Source organism: Myotis daubentonii, chromosome X (genome assembly GCF_963259705.1).
Source record: "Myotis daubentonii chromosome X, mMyoDau2.1, whole genome shotgun sequence".
In the NCBI taxonomy this organism is placed as follows: domain Eukaryota; kingdom Metazoa; phylum Chordata; class Mammalia; order Chiroptera; family Vespertilionidae; genus Myotis; species Myotis daubentonii.
In genome coordinates, this window is record NC_081861.1 from 8,265,008 (window position 1) to 8,292,174 (window position 27,167).

The 27,167-nt window shown below is 47.2% G+C and overlaps 1 protein-coding gene across 4 annotated transcripts in view; it reads left to right on the plus strand.

Annotated features, from left to right (window-relative positions):
* Positions 1-26,500, plus strand: part of GNL3L (G protein nucleolar 3 like) — a 42,064-nt gene extending 15,564 nt beyond the window's left edge. For 2 of the 4 annotated variants that reach the window (XM_059679696.1, XM_059679697.1), the window contains exons 3-16: positions 4,384-4,424; positions 5,948-6,043; positions 6,976-7,092; positions 7,723-7,806; positions 8,211-8,346; positions 9,410-9,513; positions 11,417-11,561; positions 14,821-14,908; positions 15,431-15,605; positions 15,692-15,834; positions 16,058-16,194; positions 18,808-18,935; positions 21,550-21,754; positions 23,492-26,500. In XM_059679696.1, coding sequence (XP_059535679.1) covers positions 4,384-4,424; positions 5,948-6,043; positions 6,976-7,092; positions 7,723-7,806; positions 8,211-8,346; positions 9,410-9,513; positions 11,417-11,561; positions 14,821-14,908; positions 15,431-15,605; positions 15,692-15,834; positions 16,058-16,194; positions 18,808-18,935; positions 21,550-21,754; positions 23,492-23,574 — 1,682 coding nt within the window. In that variant the 3' untranslated portion in view covers positions 23,575-26,500. Of the gene's footprint in view, positions 1-4,383; positions 4,425-5,944; positions 6,044-6,975; positions 7,093-7,722; positions 7,807-8,210; positions 8,347-9,409; positions 9,514-11,416; positions 11,562-14,820; positions 14,909-15,430; positions 15,606-15,691; positions 15,835-16,057; positions 16,195-18,807; positions 18,936-21,549; positions 21,755-23,491 lie in introns of all 4 variants that reach the window. The other 2 variants (XM_059679698.1, XM_059679695.1) reach the window with 1 other exon arrangement.
* Positions 26,501-27,167: the final 667 nt, after the last annotated feature.

Consider the following 27,167-nt stretch of genomic DNA (forward strand, 5'->3'; position numbering starts at 1 on the left):
TCCCTTATTTATTTACTTTGAAGAAATTGATCAAGTCTAAAAAAAATCTACCGGTAATTAAGTTATGTTGGTAGTTGCATTTATACTGATAGCAAACATAATTAAACTCAAATTTCTCTATCACTTTACCAAAGTTAAATAATGACTCTGTTTATCTTACTCTTTCAAAGTGAGACTTTTAGCATGCTTTTGTGCTTTTGCTTTTCCAACCCCTGTTGCTTTGATTCCTAGATTTTGTTGAAATAATTTGGTATTTTAGTTCTGAGCTATTATGCTTCCTGGATTTTAAAAAATCCTTTCTTAATAATGTATCATAATTCTTAGCTACATTACTAGCATTTTAAAAGAGATTTAATGAATATCTTGCACATAAGGGGGGACTAGGTTTCCTGCCCACCATTATTTGTTTCCATTAGCTTGAGGTCTTTGTGTGTGTGCGTGTGTTTTTAATCCTCACTTGAGGAGTGAGGATATTTTTTCCATTGATTTTTAGAGAGTGGAAGGGAGGGGGGAGAAGGGGGAGAGAGAGAAACATCTGTGTGAGAGAGACACATCAATTGGTTGCCTCCTGCTTGCACTCTGACTGGGGCCTGGGATTGAACCTGCGACCGAGGGATGTGCCCTTGACCTAGAGTCAAACCCGAGACTCTTCAGTTTTCGGGCTGATGCTCTAACCACTGAACAGCCAGCCAGGGCAGCTTGAGATCTCTATTCTGATTTAATTTTTAGCTGGTGTACTTCCTCAAGTAGTTTTACCAGAAAGGGAATAGAGGTGGTGCCCTATCCACGTAGCTCAATTGGGAGCACTGTCCCAATATGCCAAGGTTGTGGATTTGATTCCCAGTCAGGGAACCTTACAAGAATCAAGCAGTGATTGCAGAAGTAAGTGGAACAACAAATCAGTCTCCTCCTCCCCTCCCCTCCCCTCCCCTCCCCTCCCCTCCCCTCCCCTCCCCTCCCCTCCCCTCCCCTCCCCTCCCCTCCCCTTCTTCCCCCTCTCCCTCTCCCCTTCTTTCTCTCTCTAAAATAAATAAATAAAATTTAAAAAATGAAAGAGAAGAGCAGTGGTAATCTCCACACATCTATTTTTATTTTAAACTTCAGAGTAATCTATTGGTCAGGTATAGGCATTTAGCTTGGAACACAGTCCCTTGTCTCAGAACTTGTAATGGTTATTCTTCTGTCTTCAGTGTCCAGAGTTGTAGATTTGAGAAGGCTGTCCTCTGCTCTGGCCTTTGTTGGAAACTTGTTCTGTTTGGAAGTTTATAAGATTTTCTCTTTACCCTTGGAGTTCAGAAATTTCACCAGGATCTGCCCAGGATATCTTTTGTGTTAATCTTGGCGCTACATGAGCCTTTCTAATCTGAAACCTCAAGCCTGTTTTCAACTAAAGGAACTTTTTATCTATTATTTTTATTGTTTTTGAACTTGTGGGTTTTTTCATTAGGAAATACCACATTTTAAAATGTTTTTATTGATTTGAGAGAGAGAAAAGGAGAGGGATAGATAGAAACATCAATGAGAACATCAGATCAGATGTCTTCTGCACGCCCCCTACTGGGGATTGAGCCTTGTGCCTTGACCAGGAATTGAATCCACTATCCCAGTATCACAGTGCTTGTACTTAAGTAACCATTATTTTACTTAATAATACCCCAAAAATGTTTCCTTCAGTTGGAAAGGTATGTGTGTAAAGGACAAAACATAGTATTATATAGGGCTCGATTCTATTAGTGGTTACAGGCATCCACTGTGGGTCTTGGAACAAATACCTTGCAGATAAGGGGAGGACTACTGTAGTGTTTAAATTCTCTTGTTTCCACCCTAGCTGGTTTCGCTCAGTGGATAGAGCATTGGCCTGCGGACTGAAGTGTCCTCGGTTCGATTCTGATCAAGGACACATGCTTGGGTTGTGGCCTCGATCCCTGGTGGGGGGGTGTGCAGGCGTCAGCGGATTAATGGTTCTCTCTCATCATTGATGTTTCTATCTCTCTTTTTCTCTCCCTTCCTCTCTGAAATCCATAAAAATATATTTTAAAAAATTTTCTTGTTTTCTACATTAACTCTGCTTCGGTGCAAAACCACTTGCGATGGGAGTGCCCCCCCCCCCCCCCCCCCGTGGTGGTAATCTCAAGCTGCTCCTATATTTGTGCCCTGAACTTCCAGAATCACCCCCTCTAGGAATTCCTTTAGCCCTCTTGCAGGTGGTGAGAATTAAGGAAAGTCATTCTTCCCTAAGAGCTCAGCTGTGAATGGGATGGCAGGTGGGACTTCTCGTTGACAGTGGAGAGGCCTCTTAAATTCCTGGGCTTTGTTAAGGTGGGATTGAGGCAGGTGAGCTCTCTCCTCCTTGTAAATGGGGGGGGGGGAGGGGTGCAGCGGTGGCTGCAGTTTAGCTGAATAGGGCAAGTCCCTTTGGAGGCAATGGCCTGAGCAGGGTGGGCAGGAAGGGGCAGTTAGTTCTCTCTTTATGTGCTGAGGCCATCTATCCTGGCTTAACCAGCTGGGACTCCTCAGATCACCTTCCCATGCTGCCAGCCCCCACCTCAGCCTGGAGCTGAAAGTGTTGAGCCCTAGCCTGCCGGGAACCAATGCCAGCATGTCATCATTTCAAGAGTTTCATCAAAAGGTTGATGAAACTTTGGGACTCAACAGGGTTGAGTCACACATGGAGTCACCTGTTGGGAATGGCTAAAGGCATTTCCCCAAACCTGAATAGGAAACTGATTGTGGCTGCCAGACAGCTAAAGGGCATCTTAATCTACATGTTATTGCCTCCTACTGGCCAAACACCTGAACAGCCGTAGGCTATTCCCCAAACTGACAATGCTTCTGTACCCTTTGAAACCTTACCCTTTGAAGTGTATTATCTCCACCTTGCCTTAGGACAAATTGTGTTAGTAAAAGCAAGGGTCCTAGACTAGGAGGGAGTCTTCAGTTCCTTAGCTGAAGGTCCTCTGACCCCCAATGCCTTTCAAAATTATATCTCATCTCCGGACTCTTTATTAGTCTCTGGATTCCTAATGTCATCTACGCACAGTGCCTTTTCCAGATTCCTGAACCCTTCTTGATGCTGGGACATGAACCCCGGCACTAGCCAGTTTCGCAAAGCAGTTAGAGCATTGGCAGGCAGACTGAAGGGTCCCGGATTCAATTCCGGTCAAGGGCATGTACCTCCATTGCAGGCTGGATCCCCAGCCCTGGTCGAGGCGTGTGTGGGAGGCAATTAATCGATGTGTCTCTCTGTCTATCCCTCTCTCTCCCACTCTCTCTAAAAATCAATGGAAAAGTATCCTCAGGTGAGGATTAACTAAAAAAAAAATTTTGTTGTTGAGTTTCCTCCTACCAGAAGTTGGGGTGGGGGAGGAGTTACAAGGAGATATTCAGCTCACTCTCTTCACAGGATTCCTTAACAATTGTTTCAATTTGCATTGAAACGATGCCCTGAGCATTATATTCAGTAGTCTTTCTAACAGTGTTGATGCCATATCCCTGTCTGTTTTGTCCTGGGCCTACCAGTGGTAGGCAAACTGCGGCTAGGGAGCCACATGTCTCGCGAGCCACATGTGGCTCTTTGGCCCCTTGAGTGTGGCTCTTCCACAAAATGCCAACTTCTGTGCATGGGCCACGAAGTTTCAACTGCACTGTGCATGCACACCCGCATGTGGTATTTTGTGGAAGAGCCACACTCAAGGAGCCAAAAAGCCGCATCTGGCTCGCGAGCTGCAGGTTGCCGGCCACTGGCCTAGACCAGTGGTCGGCAGACTCATTAGTCAGCGGAGCCAAATATCAACAGTACAACGACTGAAATTTCTTTTGAGAGCCAGATTTTTTAAACTTAAACTATATAGGTAGGTACATTGTTATTAACTTAATTAGGGTACTCCTAAGCTGGCCTTTGCTAAAAACGTCCTCAGCCTGATTGAGGTACGGTCGCTGAGGTCGACCCCTTCCACCTCTCCCATCTACACTCGTCTTGTATACTTGTTTCAGATAGACCAGTGTGGATGGGAGAGGTGGAAGGGGTCGACCTCAGCGAACGTACCTCAAAACAATGTACCCCCCCCCCGCACTGCGTATCCTGCGGCCCGCCTGACACCCCCCCACTTCTTCTAACTCCACTTCTTCAAAATAGACTCGCCCAGGCCAAAAACCGACTTCTGCGCATGGGCCACGAGGTTTCAATCACACTGTACGTGCGCGCCCGCATGTGGTATTTTGTGGAAGAGCCACACGTGGCTCGTGAGCCACGGTTTGCCGAACACTGGCCTAGACAAACATGGTGTCATAGGCATCCTTAGGTCCCAATGCGACCAGACCTTAAGGTATCAAGAAATGTTGTGTAGGTGAGTGATGCCTGTTTCTTTTTCTTTTTTTTTGTAGAAAATAAGAAACCAGGTAAAGGTTCCAAAGGCTGCAAGAAGGTAAGTTGGCCCAACCCTCAGGTAAGGTGTGCCCACTGTTGGGGTAAGGCTAGGAACGGGTTACCTGCCCTAGAAGAAGCCCATAAAACCCAGTAGAGATGGTGGGTGACTCTAGACCAGTGGTTCTCAACCTTCCTGATGCCGCAACCCTTTAATACAGTTCCTCATGTTGTGGTGACCCCCAACCATAAAATTATTTTCGTTGCTACTTCATAACTGTAATTTTGCTACTGTTATGAATCGTAATGTAAATATCTGATATGCAGGATGTATTTTCATTGTTACACATTGAACATAATTAAAGCATAGTGATTAATCACAAAAACAATATGTATTTATATATGTGTTTTCCTATAATCTTAGGCGACCCCTGTGAAAGGGTCATTGGACCCCCAGAGGGGTCGCGACCCACAGATTGGAGACCCACAGGTTGAGAACCGCTGCTCTAGACAGAGTAATACATCGGACTCAGTGTAGCTGGCTTTCCTTCTCTGTCTGGGTGGCCGCAGCAGAGAATCAGCAGCGTTTATTAAGTTTATACCACAAGCCACACGCTCCTTAGTGCTTGATTTACCTTGGCAGGGATTGCTGTGGTCCCATTTTTTAGATGGAGAAACTGAGCTCAGTGAGAAAGTTCCTAGATTCGGGGTAGTGCAGCTGGGACTTGAGTCTGTCTGAGTCCCAGTCCCTGTCACTCATGGGTTGGAGAAAGGCTGAAACATAATGATTGGCTCCAGCTCCTGGATCTCCTGGCCCTGCTAGGAAAGATATGGACAAGTCAGACTTGGGCCAAAGCAGTGGTTGTCAGATTGTAGCAGATGGTTAAAGTTCTCACACTTTATTTTATTTTTAAAAAATATTTTTATTGATATCAGAGAGGAAGGGAGAGGGAAACAGAGAGATAGAAACATCAGTGATGAGAGAATCATTGACTGGTTGCCTCCTGCACACCTCCTACTGAGGATGGAGCCCGCAACCCAGGCATGTGCCCTGACTGGGAATCAAACTGACCTGGTTATAGGTCGACGCTCAACCACTGAGCCAAACCAGCCAGGCAAAGTTCTCACACTTTGGACATGTTTAACCCGCCTAGATAATTCTGGAGGGCTGGTTAAAACACAGATTACTGGGCCCCGACTCCTGAGTTTCTGATTCATGGGTCTGTCGTGGCTTCTGAGAATTTGTATTTCTAACAAGTTGCCAAGTGATGATGCTGCTGGCCTAAGGACCACACTTTGAGAACTACTTAGCTTTTCCCTTTGCCTTTACTTGGGAAACCTTCCGAGTTGCATCTCCCTTTCCTGGGGCTCTTCAGTCAGTTCCTGCCTGGGTAGTGGAGGGAGGGTCTCTCTTTAGCAAGATGGGCATACCTTTGGGGCAAGCCCTTTTTTTCTCCTCCCTTTCCCTTGGCAACAACACTTCTAAGAAGCTCTAACCCCTCCCTGGAGGGTGATTTTCATGGGTTCACTAGCTCTGTTTGATTTTTTTTTTTCCTCTCGTGTGGTGACCATCCTGTAAAGCAGAGTGGGAAGAAAGCAGCCTTCAAGCTGGTCTCCACCCCCCAGTTGGTTCACTCCAATGATCATACCAACCGGGAGGCTGAATTAAAGAAGAAGAGGGTAAGCCCTGTACCATGGGGGGGAGAGGGCTTGCCTGGACTGCCAGTTCCTCAGGAGTGGTGAATGGAAGGGCAAAGGCCAGAATGGTTAGGGTTGCTATTGGACTTAGTGTCTCCATTTGCTCACCTCCCAGTCCATTGCTGTCTGGCTTGTGTTCCCACGGCTCCACCGAAATGGTCTTTGCCAGCCTCACCAGTGCATTCTCTGATGGAGAGTTCTCATCTAATTTGATCTGAATTCTCTGCATTTGAGACCTGCTTTCCTTGAAATACTCTCACTGTGACTTTCTTGTCATCTTACTCCTAAATGTCCTCCTTCCTCTCTGCCGGTCTCCCTGCTCTCTAAATGGTGGGGCATCCCACGACTTTGTCCTCTTCTCCCTCTGTTCTTGTTTCCTCTGCCAGGAACATATTCTCTCTCAGCTTCCCATAGCTTTCTTATATACTTATTGATTTCAGAGAGGAAGAGAGAGAGGGGGGGGGAGAGAGAAAGAAAGGAAAAAAGAAAGAAAGAGAGAGAAAGAAACATCAATGGTGAGAATCATTGATCGGCTGTCTCCTGCAGGCCCCACACCGAGGATCGAGCCCACAAACCGGGCATGTGACCTGACCGGGAATGAACTGACCTCCTGGTTCACAGGTTGATGGTCAGCCACTGAGCCACACTGGCTGGGTCCCCTTGACCTTCTTTTATTGTTCTCTGCCCCACTTTCCCTTCCTGCAGGGCTCTGTTTTGTTTTTTTTTCTTTCTCTCAAACCCCTTATATCCTGCTGTCATATCTGCTTTCCCCCTGTATCCTTGCTCCTTCCACCTCTGCCATGCCACGCTGTTCCCTCCCACTGTCACCCGTTCCCTGTTCCTCTCCGTCTCCTGTCCCTCCCTTAGGCTGCAGACCTAGTCAGCTGCAGTCCTGGTGTGTGTTCCCTTGTTAGATTGAGGAGATGAGGGAGAAGCAGCAGGCTGCCAGGGAGCAAGAGAGACACAGACGCAGAACCATGGAGAGCTACTGTCAGGATGTCCTGCGACGCCAGGAGGAGTTTGAGTCCAAGGTAAGAGAGTAATTTTGCCCCTGGTGCGGGTTTGCTCAATAGCATCTTTGCCGTTGCTCTGTGAAAGGGAGAGAAACGAAAGGGAGAGAAACAGAAACGATGTGAGATGGTTGGAAGGGAAGTAGGCAATCTGTGGAGAAAGGATGGGAAGACAGGACAGAGGGATGGAGGGTGAGAGGGAGGTAAAAAGCCATTTTGAGCCTTGTGTGTGACTGGACAACCCTGGATAGGTCCTTTCTCCCAAGCTAGAACCCAAAGACGGGGGGTGGAGTGGGGTTGGGAGGACTAAGGCAGGGGTGAGGAACTTCTGGCCCGCAGGCCATAAAAGTCCCGCGAAATTATTTCGTCTGGCCCTGCCAAGGCATTAGGGGTGAGTTACTTAAGTGTTTGACTAAATATAGCAGGCTAATTTTTACACACCCATATGCACACTCAGGCCTCTCTCTGGTGCTCGAATACACACATACACATAGGCACACATAGGTACCACCTGGGCCCGTGTGTTCTTCCACTTCCCAGCTCTGGTGGCTGGGACTCACGTGGCTCCCCCAGCTTCACATGGTCTCCAATGCCCTGGCTCTTTCTCGCTCTATTTCCTCCCATGGACCATTCTCTTCTTTTTTCCTTTAGGAGGAAGCTTTACAGGAATTAAATATGTTTCCTCAGCTGGATGATGAGGCCACAAGAAAGGCCTATTACAAGGAGTTCCGTAAGGTATGGGGACTCTTTTCTTTTTTTAAAAAAAGAATACATTTTTATTGACTTCAGAGAGGAAGGAAGAGGGAGAGAGAGATAGAAACATCAATGATGAGAGAGAATCATTGATTGGCTGCCTCCTGCACACCCTCCACTGGGGATTGAGCCCGAAACCCAGGCATGTGCCCTTGACTGGAATCAAACCCAGGACCTTTCAGTCCACAGGCCGATGCTCTGTCCACTGAACCAAACCAGCTAGGGTGGGACTCTTCTTAAGGCCCTTCAGGGAGGGTACCAATCCAGTCCCATCTCCTCTCCATTTCTGTTTTCCCTGACGGAGATGGAGGCCTTTTCATTCATGGGCCTCTGCGATTGCTACCCAGTCCTCTGCCTGCCTCCATCCCTCACCTTCTGCCCTGCAGGTAGTGGAATACTCTGATGTGATTCTGGAAGTTCTGGACGCCAGGGACCCGTTGGGCTGCCGCTGCTTCCAGATGGAGGAGACTGTCCTGCGGGCAGAGGGCAACAAGAAGCTGGTCCTGGTCTTGAACAAGATTGGTGAGTATTGAGAAGCATTGGGGGGGGCATGGCAGGGGGCAGGCCTTCTTGAAAGACCAGCTCTGACCAGATCCTGAGATGCAGCAACTTCAGTGGTATTCCTAACAGTTTGTGCAACGTAGGAATTCTTGTTACAGTCTTTCTAGCCAGGAATCTGAGAGGTGAAATCATTTGTCTAAAGCAGGGGTGGGGAACGTCTGTACAAGGTCCAACAAGTCATTTGGTCTGGCCCTGCCAAGGCATTAGGGGTGAGTTAATTAAATGTTTGACCAAATAAATCAGGCTGATGTTTAAGTTGATAATTTTGCATGGCCCGAGAATGATGTTATAAATATCCAAATAGCCCTTGGCAGAAAAAAGGTTCCCCACCCCTGGTCTAAAGACACAGTGCAGCAGAAGTTGGAATGGTGTGCAAGCCCGGCTGCCTTTGATTCCTCCATTCTTGCTATTTTAAGCCTTATCTGTGACTGGCCATCCCTGGAGAGTGTCTTCTCCAAGCTGGAACCCAGAGACTAGGGCACAAAAGCACATGGACTCAGAAGTCACTCGGGTCTGGCTCTCATCTCACTTGTGCTCTTTTGTCTGGGATCTTGGACAAGTCCTATCACCTAAGAGCTTCCATTTCTCTAGCTTTAAAATGGGCTGTGATTGTCCCAACTCACAGTGTTGTTGTGAGAATTAATAATAAAGTGCTTGGTATATGTGTGGTCAGTACCTCACAAATGGTAGCCATTTTGCCCACGTTATTCTTGACATTTGGTTCAAATTAGAATGATCCAGAGAGGGGATTGGAAACATAATCTTTGGGAGACCTGGGACCTAATAGCTAGTTTTCCCATTCTCCCTGAGGGAATAGAGATCGCCTCAGGGAGGGCCAACTGCTCCCCTAGAATACAGTGTCCTTTCTAACTCTAACTTAGGGACTGTACAGGGACTGCCAGGGCCAGGGAGCTGTCTTTGTCAGGAGGTGGGCCTAGCCTCGGGTATGGGTAGATGCATCTTCCGAGTGAGCTGTCAAAGTTATGTTCTCCTTACCTGTTCTATCCGTTCCTGTTTCCCCCAGACCTGGTCCCCAAGGACATTGTAGAAAAGTGGCTGGATTACCTTCGGAATGAGCTGCCAACTGTGGCTTTCAAGGCCAGCACCCAGCATCAGGTCAAAAACCTGGTAAGCAGAGGCAAGGGGCATCTAGACTCAGGATAGCCTGGGGCCAGGGATGCCTCGGACTGGGTCTCCAACTCTTTGGTAATTGAATTAGGCCTTCAGCTTTGAGCTTTTTGCTTTACTGGATGACTTAATATTCATTTCATTTCTTCCTATATTACTGCTCTTTAGGAAGCATTTTCTCCAGATGTAAGGGTAATACATATTGGAAAATATAGAGAACTGTTCCATTTTAAAATACATGCCTCTGTTTTTCTCTTTAAAACATCACACTACTTTCTAATAGATCATTAACATAGAAATACATTTTCATCATAAAATATTAAAGTATATAGAAACATTGGTTGCTTCTAGGGAGAGAAACTGGTGCTGGGGATATTTTTTCAATTTTGCACCAGCATAAATTTTATTAAAAAATAAAGTAAAAAAAAACCAAAATAAAAACAATTGCATATAAAGCTTAATTACTCTTTCACCAATACCCTTAATTCCAGTCTCTTTTATCCACATCTAACCAGAAGTAACCATCATTGTAAGTATGGAAGGATCCAGATGTTTTTCTGTACTTTATATATACACAGGGAAGTGTATATAAAGAGAAAACTGTGTTTGTGGGTATCATATCTTATCCTGCGGCTTGCTTTTTTCCCCTCTTGGATATCTTTTTACTGAGATCTATCTTCTGATGATAAGTAAAATTAGTTTCCAATTTTTTATTGTTATAACCAGTACTTCAACACACACTCTTGCACATGTTTGTGTAGGTTAGGAATTGAGAGGTAGAGTGGCTGTGTCATAGGCTTGATGCATTTTATATTTTCCTAGACACAGACAAATTGCACCCCCCCCCCACCACCAAGGGGCTGCACCATTTATCTTCCCGCCAATGGGGTAATGAATGTGTGACAGGGCCTATTTCCCTCCACCTTTGCTAACATTTGATATCATTGAATGTTTTCATCTTTGCTAATCTGGAAGACACATGATATCTTATTTAAAAATGTTTTGACCTTTTTCATGGCAGAAATGTGGTAAGAATCCTTTGCTATTAGCTCTCTTTCATTTGTATTCCACTTTAAGGGTATATCTCATTAACCTGCTTCTTGTTGATGGATATTTAGGTTAATTTCTATTTTGCAATAGTGTGGTGGGTAAGTAAGGAAAGAGGAAGAGATGGAAGGGTATACTGGGTAGAGTAGGTAGCATCAGGAATAAAGAGATAGAGGCTGGCCCGGCCGGCGTGGCTCAGTTGATTCAGCATCAACCCATGAGCCAAGGGGTCAAGGTTCGATTCCCAGTCAGAGTACATGCCCGGGTTGTAGGCTCAATCCCCAGTGAGGGGCATGCAGGAGGCAGCCGATCAATGATGTTTCTCTCTCATCTTTGTTTCTCTCTCTCTATCCCTCTCCTTTCCTCTCTCTCTAAAAATCAATAAAAGCATATTTAAGAAAAAGAGAGGCTGGAATGGCCTTGTTCTGTGTGAGGAATCAAGGGAAGGTGGGTTGTGTGTGGGCCAGGCATTATCTTTCCCTTTGCAGGCTGGGATGGCGGGCATCCCTGTTGTGCACACGAGGGCACCAAGGTCCTGAGAAGGGAAGCAGGATTTGCTAGGCACACACCTGTGAGAGGAAGAGTTGGAAGTCCAGTCTGGCCTGTCTCGAGGCTAGGATGCCATACTGTCCCTGCTGAGACATGTAGGCAGAGACAGGGACAAAGAAGACTGGAAAACCAGAACCGCGCGTCTCCAAGGCGGGCAGAGAAACGGCAGGTTTGGAGCCTGTGTGAGAAGTCTCCCACTTTGGCCTGAGGATCTCCTTGATCACAGGCAGGCCCTGAAAATTGAAACTCAGGGCTCAAATCACATCTCCCTCCTGATGCCTCTGCTGTACTATTCCTCATTTTCTAGAACCGCTGCAGTGTGCCCGTGGAGCAGGCCTCCGAGTCACTGCTGAAGAGCAAAGCCTGCTTTGGAGCTGAAAACCTCATGAGGGTTCTGGGGAACTATTGCCGCCTCGGTGAAGTGCGCACCCATATCCGTGTGGGTGTTGTGGGTAAGGCGCCCCTGGGAAGAGGTCACAGGGCTCAGGCTCTCCTTTGGACAGGGGCTTCATTGTGGGAAAGGATCCTGGGAACTTGGTGTCACCTTTTTGGGGGGGAAGGGTTTTGTGCTTTGTAATTTGGATTGGTGGGCGTGGGAACACATACTCAGAAACATCACCATACGCTGCATCTTATTTTATTTTTTAAATATGTTTTTATTGATTTTAGAGAGAGAGGAATGGAGAGGGATACAGGGATAGAAACATCCCCCAGAGACATAGATTGGCTGCTTCCTGCACGCCCCCTACTGGGGATCAAGCTGCAATGCAGGTATGTGCTCTGATTGGGAATCGATCCCAGGACCTCTTGGTCCACGGGTCGCGCTGCCCAGTCACTGAGCCACACAGCCAGGCCATGTGCTGCATTTTAGAACCATGGACCAAATGCATAGGGCTAGGCTTGGAGTTGGTACCATCTTATCCTACCCAAGCTGCGAGAAGGAGTGGTGAACATCTCCCTTTCACAGATAAGAACACTGAGGCCCAGAGATGGGAAGGAGACTTGAGGGCCTCAGCTCTGTGTGAGACAAGGCAGAGCTGAGGCTCAAACCTGGGCCTGTCTGTATCTCAGGGCACCGAGGGGAGGATGGTGGGTTTGGAACAGGGGAATTGAGAGAGGCAGAGGTGGAGCAGCAGGGAGAGGAAGTGAAGCCAGCAGAGAAAGACATTGACAGAGAGAGTGGACATTGAGAAAAGGGTGTAGATACACATATCTGAATAGACAGAAAAGGAACTGGAAAGCCAAGGGGTGGAGTTGGTGGGCAGTGGAGAGGAGAGACATTTAAATGATAGAGGCATGTGGAGAGATGGATATGTGATGAGAAAGAAATACCAAATGGGCATAGAGACAGACATGCACGGAGTCCTGCAGAGAGAAACAAGAGGACTAGAGGCACCCATGTATATGGAGAGGCAGACCTGTGTACATACCCAAAGAAAGAATGAGAGAAATGAACACAGGGCTGGAGAGACAGATTTAGAGAGACACATAGAAACAAGCAGTAACAAATATGGAGACACGGAGGAACACACACACACACACACACACACACACACACACAGGCCTATGCACACATACAGATCCATAAACAAGTGCAGATGTGCATGTGTGGAGACATGTATAGACCCAGAGAAGGCACCTTTAGAGGCAGACAGACCCAGGGGCAGATTACACGCAAACCAAGCCCTTCCTACACGCTTACCCTAACTCTGCTTCTTTCACACATATAGAGCCAAAGAGAGACACATGTGCCCAGATCCACTAGACTCTCAGACACAGGCACACACCCTGGTTCACACAGAGACAGATATATAGACATGTCTATAGTGAGATGCCGGGAGCCGGTCCATCCTTGCTGTTTCAAGGGACCTGGCATATATGGCATACGGTTCTTAATATGTTTGCTCACCTTCTTGGCGCTGTGTTTTAACCAAAGTCACCTCTCCGAGAAAGGTTGAATCCCCAGGTAGGGATTTTCCCCTGAAGTTAGGGAGGGAATAAAACCCCTCAACTAAGTGCCAGGCGGGTAATTAATCCCTTTAACTACAAACAATCATGCTTAAACTACATAATCTTTTCTCCCTGGAATGGAGATAAGAAACGCCCTAACCTTTGTAATAGAGATTGATAGGATTCAATCAACTGGTATAAATACAGTTGTAACAAGACAGAAACACTCAGAAATTAGAACAGAATCAAGAAGACAGAATCTACACGGAGCCTAGAGACAGAAGAACTTTGCTGGAGAGAGCATGCCGGAGGATCCTGGAGAGGGACTGGCCTCGGAGCCTAGAGACAGAGCCTAGCGGGAGAACATGGCAAGGGATCCTGGACTGAACCTGACTACAGAGATTGGCAGGAGAACCTGACTGGAACCTGGACACTGAACCTGACTGGAGTACCTGTACAGAACCTGGCTGGAGACCCTGACAAGCGAACCCGGCTATGATGATCAACTGAACACTATCTCTGTATCGTTCCTTCTTCGCCGACTCCGTCCACGCCTTTGGGGACCCCTGGACCTGCTGGGGTTGGACCCCGGCAGTGAGATATATATGCATAGAGAGAGGGGTAGAGACGGGGGAAGGAGGGAGGTGGTTTGGGAGAAACAGACTGGGAGAGAGAAAAGGGGACACTGTGAAACATGTGCAGAGGTGCCCACTGCGGGAAGGAATGTGATTACAAAGAGGCAGAATTGGTGGGGTGGGGTGAAAAAAAGAAATAACAATGGCTAGAGTGAGAGACAGTGAGACAAACCGGCAAAGAAAGATGCTTAGATACAGAGATGTACAGAGAAAGAGATGTGATAGAAAGACTGAGGAAAGTAAAAACATGGCAAAAGCAGTAATATTTAGAATGAGAATAACCAACATACACATACATGCATATGCGCATGCACTCACACATGTGCACTCACACACACACAGGCATATCTGTGAAAGCAGTATACATAGTCCGGCCGGCATGACTCAGTGGTTGAGCGATAACCTATGAACCAGGAGGTCACAGTTCGATTCCTGCTCAGGGCATATGCCAGATTACAGGCTCGATCCCCAGTGTGGGGCTTGCAGGAGGCAGTCAATCAATGATTCTCTCATCATTGATGTTTCTATCTCCCTCTCCCTTCTTCTCTGAAATCAATAAAAATATATTTTTTTTAAAAAAGAGCAGTAGATATGTAACGTCTAGGACACAGAAGGAAAATGGTGATAATGAGAGAGCCAGGGAGGGAGAAATACAAAGATATCCACAAACCTAGAGGTGCTCATGGATGCCCAAACAGAAAAACACAAGTTGACAGCTGCTCAGAGAGAGGGACAGCTGGAGATGAGTCCCCCATCCTGGTTAGTTACACACCAGGATAGACGGTTGTCTGTTTTATGGACGCTTCCCGTTGTCCATTTCTGTTGGATCATGTTGCAGAGTACTTGCATTGAGCACCTTTCCCAGGCTGGTTGTAGATGGGAGGTGACTGTCACATCTAGAGAGAGGGACATATCTACCCAGTGTGCTTACATATTGAGGGGAGGGGTAAAAAGGCCATGCAGGGAATTGGTCAGGGCCTGGGGGTGGGAAGGCAAAAGGCCAGGCTCTTGATTTTTGCTTCCTCGTGGCCTGGTCACTGTCCCTACCTGGGCCTCCCCCATACAGGGTGGCCCAAATGTTTCTAAGGGCCCCTCCTGCCCTGAGCCACCTGCTGCTCTTTTGTAGGCCTTCCTAATGTTGGGAAGAGCAGCCTGATCAACAGTCTGAAACGCAGCCGTGCTTGCAGTGTGGGAGCTGTTCCTGGGATCACCAAGTAAGCATCTGCCTGCTCTCCCACTTCCACTGACTCACCATTCCCTCTACTCTCACTCCTTCAGCCCCTGCTCCTTTCCTTATATCGGAGCAGCCTCTGATTCTTCCCTGGGCATGGGCGTCTCATTAACAGCCTGCGTTTACCTGGTACACCCTAGGTGTGGTCTAGGCTCCCAGCTGGGTGTCCCCTCTCACCTCCATTAGCTCCTTGAAGCTTCCTTGAAGCCATGCAGGATTGGGCTATGAATAAGCAGCTTAGCTTCCTAGATGAAGCATCTGAGGCTCAGAGAGTTAAAAGCTGACCATGGTCCTGCAGCTCAGTCCCCAATGGCAGAGGCTAGACTAGATCAGTCCCAGCTCTGTAGGACTCCGAACCCCTGGCCCTACATCTCTCCACCTTCATCTGTGTGCCATCTGCCCCCCCACCCCCTCACCCCTTCTCTCAGCTGTGTGCCTGGAGCCTAGAGGATGCCAGACACATCTGGCCTCATCAGTGTCCTGCATCTTCTCCTCTCCTGCCCAGGTTCATGCAGGAGGTCCACCTGGACAAGTTTATCAGGCTGCTGGATGCCCCAGGCATTGTCCCAGGCCCCAACTCGGAGGTGGGCACCATCCTGCGCAATTGCATCCACGTGCAGAAGCTGGCGGACCCCGTGACCCCGGTGGAGACCATCCTGCAACGCTGTAACCTGGAGGAGGTGCGTAGGGCTTTTGCTTATGCCCTAACCCATTCCAAGGACCCTTCATTCTCTTTCCTGATTTCTCCTCTTCCTCTCGTCACCAGATTTCCAACTATTACGGCGTCTCTGGCTTCCAGACCACTGAGCACTTTCTGATGGCGGTGGCCCAGCGATTGGGTAAAAAGAAGAAGGGAGGCATCTATAATCAGGAGGAGGCAGCCAAAGCAGTCCTGTCTGACTGGGTGAGGTGAGGAGAGGGTAGGGGTAGGGGTGAGGCTCCACAAAGGGGACTGGGCTATAGGACCCTGGGTCAGTGATTATCTAGCAACTCAACGTCTTATTCAGAAGCCACTGGCTGGGTTTGCTCATTGTCCCTCACTGTTGCTGACTCGGGAACTCATTCTTTCTGTGATTGGTCAATTGTTCTCTCAGTGGCATCACCACCAATTTCCTCCAACCTCCCAATGTAGTGGGAAGATCAGCTTCTACACACTTCCACCCGCCACGCACACTCTGCCCACCCATCTTAGCGCTGAGATTGTTAAGGAGATGACCGAAGTCTTTGACATTGAGGACACCGAGCAGGCCAATGAAGACACCATGGAATGTAAGTGAGGGCGAGGGGACTGGCCTGACCGCACTTGGTCCTGCCCTAGTGGAGCCACAGGGACCTGACAACAAATTCCATGTTTGACCTCCCCCTTCCCTGGCCCTGCTCTGGCTTTGAGAAAATTAGTTAACCAGCTCCAAGTTTGCTTTTCACCCACAAGGTGGAGAGTTCTCATCTGGGCCATGGGGCTGGTTGTGACTCTTGGTAGATAGGAAGAAAATCTGCAAAGTACTATACACCATGAGGTGTTCAGGAAATGTAAGCTTCCTTCCTCCGTCTCTTGGGACCTGGCGAGGATGGAGACACTTCTCTCAAAAACCTCTCCTCTCATGCCCTAGGCTTCGCCTCAGCCACTGCATGTCCACTCCTAGATTTTCATTCTTACCTCCATTGATGGGTGAGGCATCTGAGACACAGAAGGGTGACATTTGCTGAATGATGCATAGTCAGTGGAGGCAGAGGTGGCATTCAAAGCAGCTCTCCTCTGCTGTTGTCGAAGACTCTCCCACTTCAGAGTGGTTAAAAGAAGGGACCATCCAGATTCAAATCCAAATTTTGTTTCTTGTTAGCTGTGTGATGTTGCACATGTTCCTTAACTTCTCCATGTCTCGACATCATTTGTAAGACGGACTATAGCCATGGTCAGCAAACTGCGGCTCGCGAGCCACATGCGGCTCTTTGGCCCCTTGAGTGTGGCTCTTCCATACGTGCAGGCACGCATGTACAGTGCGATAGAAACTTCGTGGCCCATGCGCAGAAGTTGGTATTTTGTGGAAGAACCACACTCATGGGGCCAAAGAGCCGCATGTGGCTCGTGAGCCGTGGTTTGCTGAGCCGCAGTTTGCCGACCACTGGACTATAGCATCCACCTGTTATTTAATACATAAAAGCACTGAGAACAGTGACTGGCATGTATATAGTGCTTTCTCTTTTTTATATATGTTTTTATTGATTTCAGAGAGGATGGGAGAGGGAGAGAGAGAAACATCTATACTAATAAAAGGGTAATATGCTAATTAGACCAGACATCTTCCAGACAAAGCCACGGTGGCAGGGGCTGAGGCAGGGGCAGTTAGGGGCAATCAGGCTAGCAGGGGGGAGCAGTTAGGCGCTGATCCGGCTGTTAGGGGGGAGCAGTTAGGAGGCGATCAGGCCGGTGGGGCAGGGAAGCAGTTAGGGGGCGATCAGGCTGGTAGGCAGAGATGGTTAGGAGCAATCAGGTCGGCAGGCTGAGGTGGTTAGGGGCAATCAGGCCAAAAGGGGAGCAGTTAAGGGCATCAGACCAGCAGGCAGAGGTGGTTAGGGGTGATCAGGCAGGCAGGGGGGAACAGTTAGGGGGCAATCAGGCTGGCAGGAGAGGGCAGTTAGGGGGCAATCAGGCCAACAGGGGAGCAGTTAGGGGGCGATCAGGCTGACAGGCAGGTAGGCAAGCGGTTAGGAGCCAGTGGTCCCAGAATGCGAGAGGAATGTCTGACTACCGGTTTAGACCTGATCCCGCAGGGATCCCCTGAGGGGTCCTGGATTGGAGAGGGTGAAGGACCCTCAATAGGCTAGGCTGAGGGACCCCCCCCCCCCGTACGAATTTCATGCACTGGGCCTCTAGTCAATGATGATAGAGAATCATTGATTGGCTGCCTCCTGCACACCCCCTACTGGGGATGGAGTCCACAACCTGGGCATCAAACTGACCTCCTGATTCATAGGTTGATGCTCAACCACTGAGCCACACTGGCTGGGCTGTAGTAATTTTTGGTAACTATGAGCTGTTATGGTTTTCCAAAACTCTGGAAGTTTGTTGTCTTCAGATACTACCATCTGCAGCCCTGGCTTATGGCTCCTCCTCTCTTCTCTATCTTACCCTAGAAAGGTACCCAGTGCTCTCTGGATCAGTCTGTGGACACTTTCGGTAGTAGAGAAAGCCCTGGATGGCCTGCCTTCTAGTTCTCTGTTGTTGTTTTTTGGAGGACTGGTAGTCCTTCTCTGGGCCTTTTGGTGTCCTTGGATTCCAAATGAGGATAAGAGAACTTGCCTGCTTTAGAGTTTATTTCCCACGTGGCTTCGGGCAAGTCAGCCCCCTTTCTGAACGTTACTTTCCTCTTGTATCACGTGGGCAGTTGGGAGGAATTGCCACTCTCATTCTGAGGATGATGCTTGGCCCTAGCTGCATGTGAGGGCAACAGGGGCTCCGTCACTGAGAATGCACTGAGCAAAAGTTGGAGGTCTGGGAAATTGAGAAGAGGGGGAGGTTCCCAGTGAGAGTTTTCTACTAAAGGAGTTGGCCCTAGTGTTGGATCTTGAAGAGTGAATAGGGATTATAGGCTCAGGGAAGGGGATAGAAGGGAAGTTGAGAAGCAGGTGTGAGGGTGGTGTGGGCCCAGGCATTGGGCACATTTGTGGTTTGCAGGGGAGGCCAGCTTCAGGCAGGTGAGTGCCCTCCTGCAAAACCCATGCCTTTAATCTTTTGTCCTGGGGCCTCCCAGAAGGAATGAAAGAGCCTTCCCTCCCAACTCCCCTGGGCGGTGTCCACATATCTTATCCACTGAGGCCTGACCAGGAGCCTAGCAGCAGGAAGGAGCCAGGGCCCTGACAGTGCTGTTGCTTATGTTAAAGGCTTGGCCAATGGAGAATCTGATCAGCTCTTGGGTGACATCGATTCGCTTCAAACAGAGATCAAATGGCTCCATTCTCCAGTGATGAAAATAGTAGATGCCTTGGAAAATAAAACCACCGTGTATAAGGTACCTGTCCCTTTTCTTTATGGCAACCCTCTCTACCCACGGCTCTGGGAAGTGGTCAGTCCCTTTTGCCTGGCCCCTCATGACGTCTGCCTATAATGGTGGGGAGATGCGGGTTGGTCAAGGGGTTTTGTTTTCCCCCATTTTGTTTATTTAAAATCTTTTTTCTGCCCTGGCTGACTTGGCTCAGTGGGTAGAGCGTTGGCCTGCGGACTAAAGGGTCCCAGGTTCGATTGCGGTCAAGGGCACATGCCTGGGTTGCGGGCTCAATCCCCAGTGTGGGATGTACAGGAGGCAGCCTAGCAGTGATTCTCTCTCATCATTGATGTTTCTGTCTGTTTCTCCCTCTCCCTTCCTCTCTGAAATCAATAAATAAAGTATATTTTTAAAAATTCTTTTTTCTTATTATTTTTTTGACTAGGTAATGCATGTACATGGTAAAATTTAAAAGGAACTACAAGGTCTCCAGTGACAAGTAAATCTCTCTCCTGCTTCTATCTCCCAGCCACTCTGTCTCCTCCTTGGAGGCAGTCACCATTAGCAGATTTGAGTGTCCTTTCAGAGCTATTTCAGCTTCATATACACACATATATACATACAAGCAGGTACAGAGATCTATTTTAATTCATATAGTCGTATGCTATTCATATTGCTTTCCACTTCGCTTATTTCACTTACAAATTCATCATATAGATTGTCCCACATGATTACTTCATAGAACTATCATTTATTTATTTTTAATCCTCACCTGAGGATATGTTTTTATTGATTTTTTTTAGAGAGAGGGAGGGAGGAAGAGAGAGAGAGAGGGATGACAGAGAAACATCAATCAGTTGCCTCCCGTATGCACCATGACCGATCGGGGATTGAACCCTCAACCTAGATATGCGCCTTGATGGGAATGGAAGCTGCCACCTTTAGTTGTACGGGACTGTACTCCAACCAACTGAACCATACCGGCCAGGGCCAAGAGCTGTCCTTTTTTTTGATGGCTACATAATATCTGGAAGGGTTTCTTAAGCAACATGGCCAGGTTTGTATATTAGAACATTACTCTGGCAGCTGGGGTAAAAATCAGATTAGAAAGCAAGGGGCCAGGGTGGAGGCAAGGAGTCCAGGAAGGAAGCTGTCACCTGGACTCTTAAGAGATGGTGAGGCCTGCACTGGGGCAGCGGCAGGGTTTCACACCATTCCCATCCTCACTTAGGTTCCCCTGGTGCTTACAGGAAAATTAGTATCAAGTTGTGTGTTTAAGGCCATCCCCTGATAATGTTTCCCACTGAGCCCATAAGCCCCATAACATAGCATTTTCCTTCGGAGACCTATAGTAGGTCCCCATTCTTTACTATAACCTCCAGACTCAGGCTCAGGCTCTTGAGCAGGGCCACTCTATTGCCTGACTCAGGGAGATGCCATTTGGGTGTGTTATACTGTGAATGGTGCCCCCCGCCCCCACAACCCCAGAGTTGCACAGTGTGCCCGATAGCCTGGCCTTTTCCCCGTTGTAGTGTAGCAGGTAGTCATACATGCCCTTGTTTTTCATAGCATTGTTGTAAGGATTAAATGGGTTAATAGGTATGTGTACATGTACATATATCTGTTGTACACATACACATAATATGTGTGCTTAGAATGGTGCCTGCCTGACACATAGTGAGCTTTCTGTCATTAGCTTTTACTACCCACATGTATCTTCTTTTTAAAAAAAAAAAAAAATTTTATTGATTTTTTACAGAGAGGAAGGGAGAGAGATAGAGAGTTAGGAACATCGATGAGAGAGAAACATTGATCAGCTGCCTCTGGCACGCCACCTACTGGGGGTGTGCCCGCAACCCAGGTACATGCCCTTGACCGGAATCGAACCTGGGACCCTTCAGTCCGAAGGCCGACGCTCTATCCACTGAGCTAAACCAGCTAGGGCCACATGTATCGTCCTTTATTTTATTATTGAGTAATTCTTTATTGTTGAAAACTATTATATATGTCCCCCTTTTCACCCACTGACCTCCTCCAGCCTCCTCCCCCCACATGTATCTTCAATTCTAGCCAACAGACACCCTTTTGGGTGCCCAGTTATACTCTGTGCTTTTCCAGTGTTCATTCTGGAATGACTCCTATCAGAAGTATGTTGACCACCACTATTCCCTCAACCTCTGTCATTTACACTGTGTCTCTCTGGTGGGCACTTAACACACTCTGTCTTGCATGGTTGGTTGTAACCTTTTTAGTCTGATTGTTTCCCAAGGATGGAACTGCATCTGGCTCATTTCTCCAGCATGTCCCTACACAGAGCTGGGCACAAAATAGGTATCAGAAAATATTTGTTACATTGACTAAGACCTTGAAGGGTCACTTGAGCAAAGAATCATTGTAACACAATTGTCACTGATCAAGTACCTCTACTTTTTCATTTTCTCCCTGTGAAAGCCATGCAAGCTACTCATTATCCACCCCCATTTGACGGATGATCAGGCTGTGGCTGAGAGGTTAACTAAGAACCTGCTAGTCAGTGGTGGAGTGGCTCCAGGCTCCTTGTTCTTACCTTGCCTCTTCTGCAGAAGTCTTTGCAGGTAACTTTGGGGGGTCCAGAACTCACTGCTGTCCTCTGTCTCACCAGAATGGAGAGTTCACTGAGTATTGCATGAATTCGAATGGTCATCAGAAGGAGTGGGCTAAGCGCAATGCGGACTCCTATCCCAGGAACATCTGCCCAGTGGACCGCCGCCCGATGGTACAGAAGATCATGGAGACAGACCCCCTGCAGCAGGGCCAGGCTCTGGCATGTGCTTTGAAGAATAAGAAGAAGATGCAGAAGCGTACAGGTGGGGATACCTGACCATCCCCCGTGTCTTAAAAGGGCTCACCTGGGGCCTTGATTAGGGGCTCCTAAGTGAGCACCTCCATGTGTCCAGCCCTAGGCAAGGGTTAGGGCCAGGGATGGGTTAGGAGGCTCACCTATAGGCACAGTGGTTCTCAAAGTCTAGCTCAGAACTGCCAGGGGGCTTGTTAAAAAACATATTTCTGGGGACCTGTCTCCAGAGTTTCTAATTGAATAGGTTGGCCATGGGGACTGAGAATTTGTGATTCTAACTGCTTCCAAAATGCTTTTAGTACTCGTCTGGGGACCACACTTGGAGAACACTGGCCTAGTTTGTGTATCAAATAACCACCATTTATTTATCAGCTGCTTTTTATGTATTAGGAAGCTTATAGGCTATATATAATGGTTACTTTATCAATAGGCATTGTACTCAAAATCCAAAAGGCATAAAAGAATATACAATAAAATGTCTTACCAATCCCCTAGCAGCCAGGCCTCCTCCCAGCAGCAACCAATTAATTTCTTTTAAAAAAATGTTTTATAGATTTTAGAGAGGAAAGGAGAGGGAGAAAGAGAGATAGAAACTTCAATGATACAGAAACATCAAAGAGAGAGACATTGATTGGCTGCCTCCTGCATGCCCCCTATTGGGGATCAAGCCCATAACCCAGGCCTGTGCTCTGACTGGGAATTGAACTGGTGACCTCTTGGTGCATGGGTCTACGCTCAACCCCTGAGCCACACCAGCCGGGCCCAGTTAATTCCTTGTATCTCGTTCCTGAGCTAGGTACACAGGAAAATATCTATATATTCTTTATTCTCTTTTTCTATACAAATACTTCATTTTCCATTTAATACATATTAGAGATTATTTCCATGTCAATTCACAAAAGAACTCCTTCATTTTAGTGGTGGTCTGTTGTGTGGCTGGCCCATTTTTGTCTTCATGCTATGCCAGCCTTCACTAACCCTTTGTAATAGTCTTACCCACATTTGGTCAGTGAGGAAACTGAGCCCCAGAGACATGAAGTGACACACTCAAGGCAAGACAACTAGTATTTAATGGAGCCAAAATGAAAACCTAGGATTCATTGACCCCATAAGCTCTTTTCTTTGAACCAGACTGTGTCCCTAACCATTCACTCTTGGCCTGGTTCCACACTGAGGCCTGGGAATCCAGAGATGGATTGCCCTGGAACTCCTGGTCTTACTGGGGAGTGAGGAGGAAACAGGAAAACAGACATTGGCAACACAGGGTGACCACTGTGAAGACACCCAGTCTCGAGGTGGTAGTGGGGTAAGGGTGGTCAGAGAAGGCTTTCCAGAGAACAATAGGGTGTGACGAGGATGGGAGGTGAGAATTCAGGCTCAGTGTACCTAGTGTCCCTTTGCTGTGAGAACTTTGAGGGTGATGACAGAGTGCTAATAAGTTCAACACAGTAAAAGGAAATTGATATTTTGATACTGGGAAGGAATAAAAATTCTTAGAGCCCAGTGAGTCTGACATTCTAAGATGGAAGATGTGTTGGAGTGATCATTTCACATGTAGACAAACGGGTCTGCCTCAGAGGTTGAGCAGTGGCTGCTTGCAGCCCACCGGGTGTTTTGTGTAGTGTTAGGGGGTAAGTGAGCCAGTTTTGGAGTTTGGTGCAGACCAAGGTCAATGTAGGCTAGCTCCTGCAGGCCTCCTGTTGGCAAGCCAGCCACCAAATGACTGCCTGTATTTCTCCATCTGCAGATAAACTCGCCAGTAAGCTGTCCGATTCCATGATGTCTGCCCTCGACCTCTCTGGCAACACTGATGACAGTGCTGGTGACTGATCGGCTGATCTCACCCCCTCCACTCTCCAAGTACTGGTTCCAGTGGGATGGGGGATACAGATGAAATAAAATGGTTTGCTTCTCCTTGAAGCACACACACATGAAAAGAATCCCTCCACCATACCTCCCCCACATTGTTCCCTTCATTCTCCAGGGAATAAAAAGGGTCCCAAGTGGCTGGAACTGACCAGCCCAATGCCTTTTATTTAACCCCCATCATATTTGACAAGAGACATAAATTATCATAACATCTGATGCTAACAGTTTATCCCCCACCCTATAGGTTGGGCTGCTTGAGGATAGAGGGGGACCAACCCCTCACCAAATTCTCTTGGACAGCTAAGCATGCAACTAGAGGCTAGGCTGCTGGTAGACCTGGTGGTCCCTGGAGGGTGATGATTTCTTTACCAGTCCACAACAGAGCTTGGCTGCAGGACATTTCCCACATGGGCTGCAGACCACGCATCTTTCACCCAAATGCACAGCTCTTCACCTGGGTTGCACTGGGAGTAGAGTGAACAGCGATGAGCCTTGTGTGTCTGGAAGGCTCTGGGGATAGGACAGGAAGGAGACAACACACAAGCCTGGCTAGTGCTGAAGTGTAAGTGCCACCTTGTTCACACAAAGGGAAAACAAGGCACCAATTGGGGGGGCTGTTAGGTGTGTTAGGGGCAAACCTCACCGTAGGGCATATTTGGGCAGACTGAGTTGGAGGAATCCTTTGGACTGAAGCATTCTTGGGGGGGGGGGGCGCCCTTCCTTGTATGACCATGGCTCACCCAGCACCAGCATTTGAATTTGTGATTCAAAAGGGTTCTAGTACCATTTATTCACAGGCTGCATCCTCAAGACAGGTGTCAATTGGGGGTACACCATCCAACTCCTTTTCTGGTGTCCAAAGTCATTATATCCCATTAAAATATAATAAGCCACCTCCTTTGGGGACAGACAAGGACAGAGAAGCCCAGTTAGTGTCAGGGGCCCTTGCAAAGGGACTGGGTGGATGATGGCAGCAGAAACACCATCTTTACTCCATGTGTTGGGTTAAGCACATGACTTCAGTTCCTAGCCATCTACCTGAGACTAGACACATTTGAAGGGAGTGGGCATTAGATTGCTTCAGTCTTTGCCCCTCCCCCCCACCTCAAACTTCCATACCATCTCTGGACCCAGAGCCATATCTTAGCCTTGCCTCTCATGTTGTCACCCCAAAATTTACCTCTTCAAATCCTAGTAACCATAGGAAGGATTGGCGAGCCCTTGGCTGCAGGCTGATTAATAGGGAAGCGCGGGCCGCTCCCAAGTCCTGGAGCAGCCAGGGCAGAGAATTATGTACTGCTTGAGCACAAACCCCCAAACCCTGGAAACCTGTTCACCTCCATCAACCCTCAGTACCACTCTGCCAGGAAGGGATTAGTCTCCCCGTGTAGGAAAAATAAACAGTCTCATGTAGTTGTCAGGACACCCATGACATTAAGTAGTAGTGCCATTGGAACCCAGGTGTGATAACCTGCAGCAGGCCACGTTCTCTACATTGTTCTGCCTCCTCAGCATCCATTAAGCACCTGCTGTGTGCCAGCCTTTGATATCAACCCTTTAAATATATTCTATCTTTTTTGGTTTTAAAAAAATAGGGCCCTTCTATCGTTTCACTGAGTCTTGGATGAGGTACAGCTTATTTCACACTGTCATCTCCTGGTAGATGTATGTTACAATGAAAAATTGGGGTGTCAGGACAGCTAAGGCCATTTTACAACTATATGGCATTTCATAATTTAGCATTTAAAATATTTTCTAGTACTCCTAGGAGATGCTGGTTACTAAGTACTAGAAATAGGCGGTATCTTGATTAAGAAACAGCATGGGAACAGAAATTGGCCAAAATCAGACAGAAGAACTATAGTCATTGTCGAGGTAAGAATATGGGACTCCTGATTCTCTACAGCATATCAAGTTTTTTAAAAAAAACCCATTTCTTGAGTTCCCCCTTTACCTTTAGAATATATATAATTTACATTCAATAAGTGAATTGCCAATATAAAAATAGTCACGGGGATGTAAAGTACAGCACAGGGAATAGACTCAATAATATTGTGATTAACTTATGTATGGTGTCAGATGGGTATGAGGTTTATAAGGGTAATCACTTCTTAAGTTATATAAATGTCTAATCATGGTGTTATACACCTGAAACTAATCTAGTATTATATGTCAACTGTAATAGAAAAACAAAATTTAAAGATATTTAGAAGTTTACTCTTTATAACTTCTGTGAGTTTGAACAATATACACAGTAGTGAACTAGCATCACAATTGAGATACGCAATAGTTAACATCGCCCCCCAAATTTTCAGGCCCCTTTGTAGTCAACCCCCACTCTCACCCTCAGATCCTGGGAACCACTGATTGTTTTCTGTCCCTATAGTTTTGCTTTAGCATGAATGTCACGCAAAAAGAATCATACGGCATGTAGGCTGATTTTATCTATAGGTTTTACATTTTAAAAAATTTTACATAGAATAAAATTTGCTCTGGTGTACAGGTCTATAGGTTTTGACAAATGCATATAATTATGGAACCAACACAAGGTATAGAACAGTTCTCTTACCCTCTGATCACCGCCAAATTCATTCCTGCTGCTTTATAGTAAAAGCCTCCCTACCCCTGACTCCTGGCAGCCCTGATTTGTTCTTTGTCCTTATAGTTTTGTCTTGTAGAGAATGTCATGTAAGTGGAATTTTACCATCTATAGCCTTCTGATACTGACTTTTTTCACTAAGCATAATACATTTGAGGTTCATCATGTTTCTGAGTTGTACTTTATTGTATGGATGTAACACTGTTTGTATATCCATTTCTCAGTGGAAGTCACATTGGATTGCTTCCAGTTTTGAATGATTACAAATAAAGCTGCTACAAACATCTGCATGCGAATCTTTTGTGTTTTCATTTCTCTAGAGTTAATACATGCAGTTGGATTGCTGGGCTATATGGTAAGTATATGTTTAACATTCTCAGAAACTGCTAACCTGTTTCTTAAAGAAGCTCTACCATTTGGCATTCCCATCAGTATGTGAACATTCCACTTGCTCCCCATCTTTTGCAGCTCTTGGCATCGTCAGGTTTTTGACATGAGCTATTCTTAGTAGGATGCAATGTTATCTCATTGTGTGTTTTAAAATTCTCACCCAAGGATATTTTAAAAAAATATTTTTATTGATTTCAGGAAAGGAGAGAGAGAGAGGAACATCAATGATGAGAAAGAATCACTGTTAGGTTGCCTCCTGCACACCCCACACAGGGGATCGAGCATGCAACCCTGGCATGTACCCTGACCGGGAATTGAACCGTGACCTCCTGGTTCATAGGTTGGTGCTCAACAACAGCGCCATGCTGACCAGGCACCCAAGGATATTTTTTTCCATTGATTTTTAGACAGAGTGGAAGGGATGGCGGGGGGGGGGGGGGGGCGGGGAAGAGGAAGAAACATCAACGTGAGAGAGACACATCAATTGGTTACCTTCCACTCCCAGACCAGGGCTGGAGATGGAATCAATGAGCCAGGGCTCATTGTTTTGATTTGCATTTCCCTT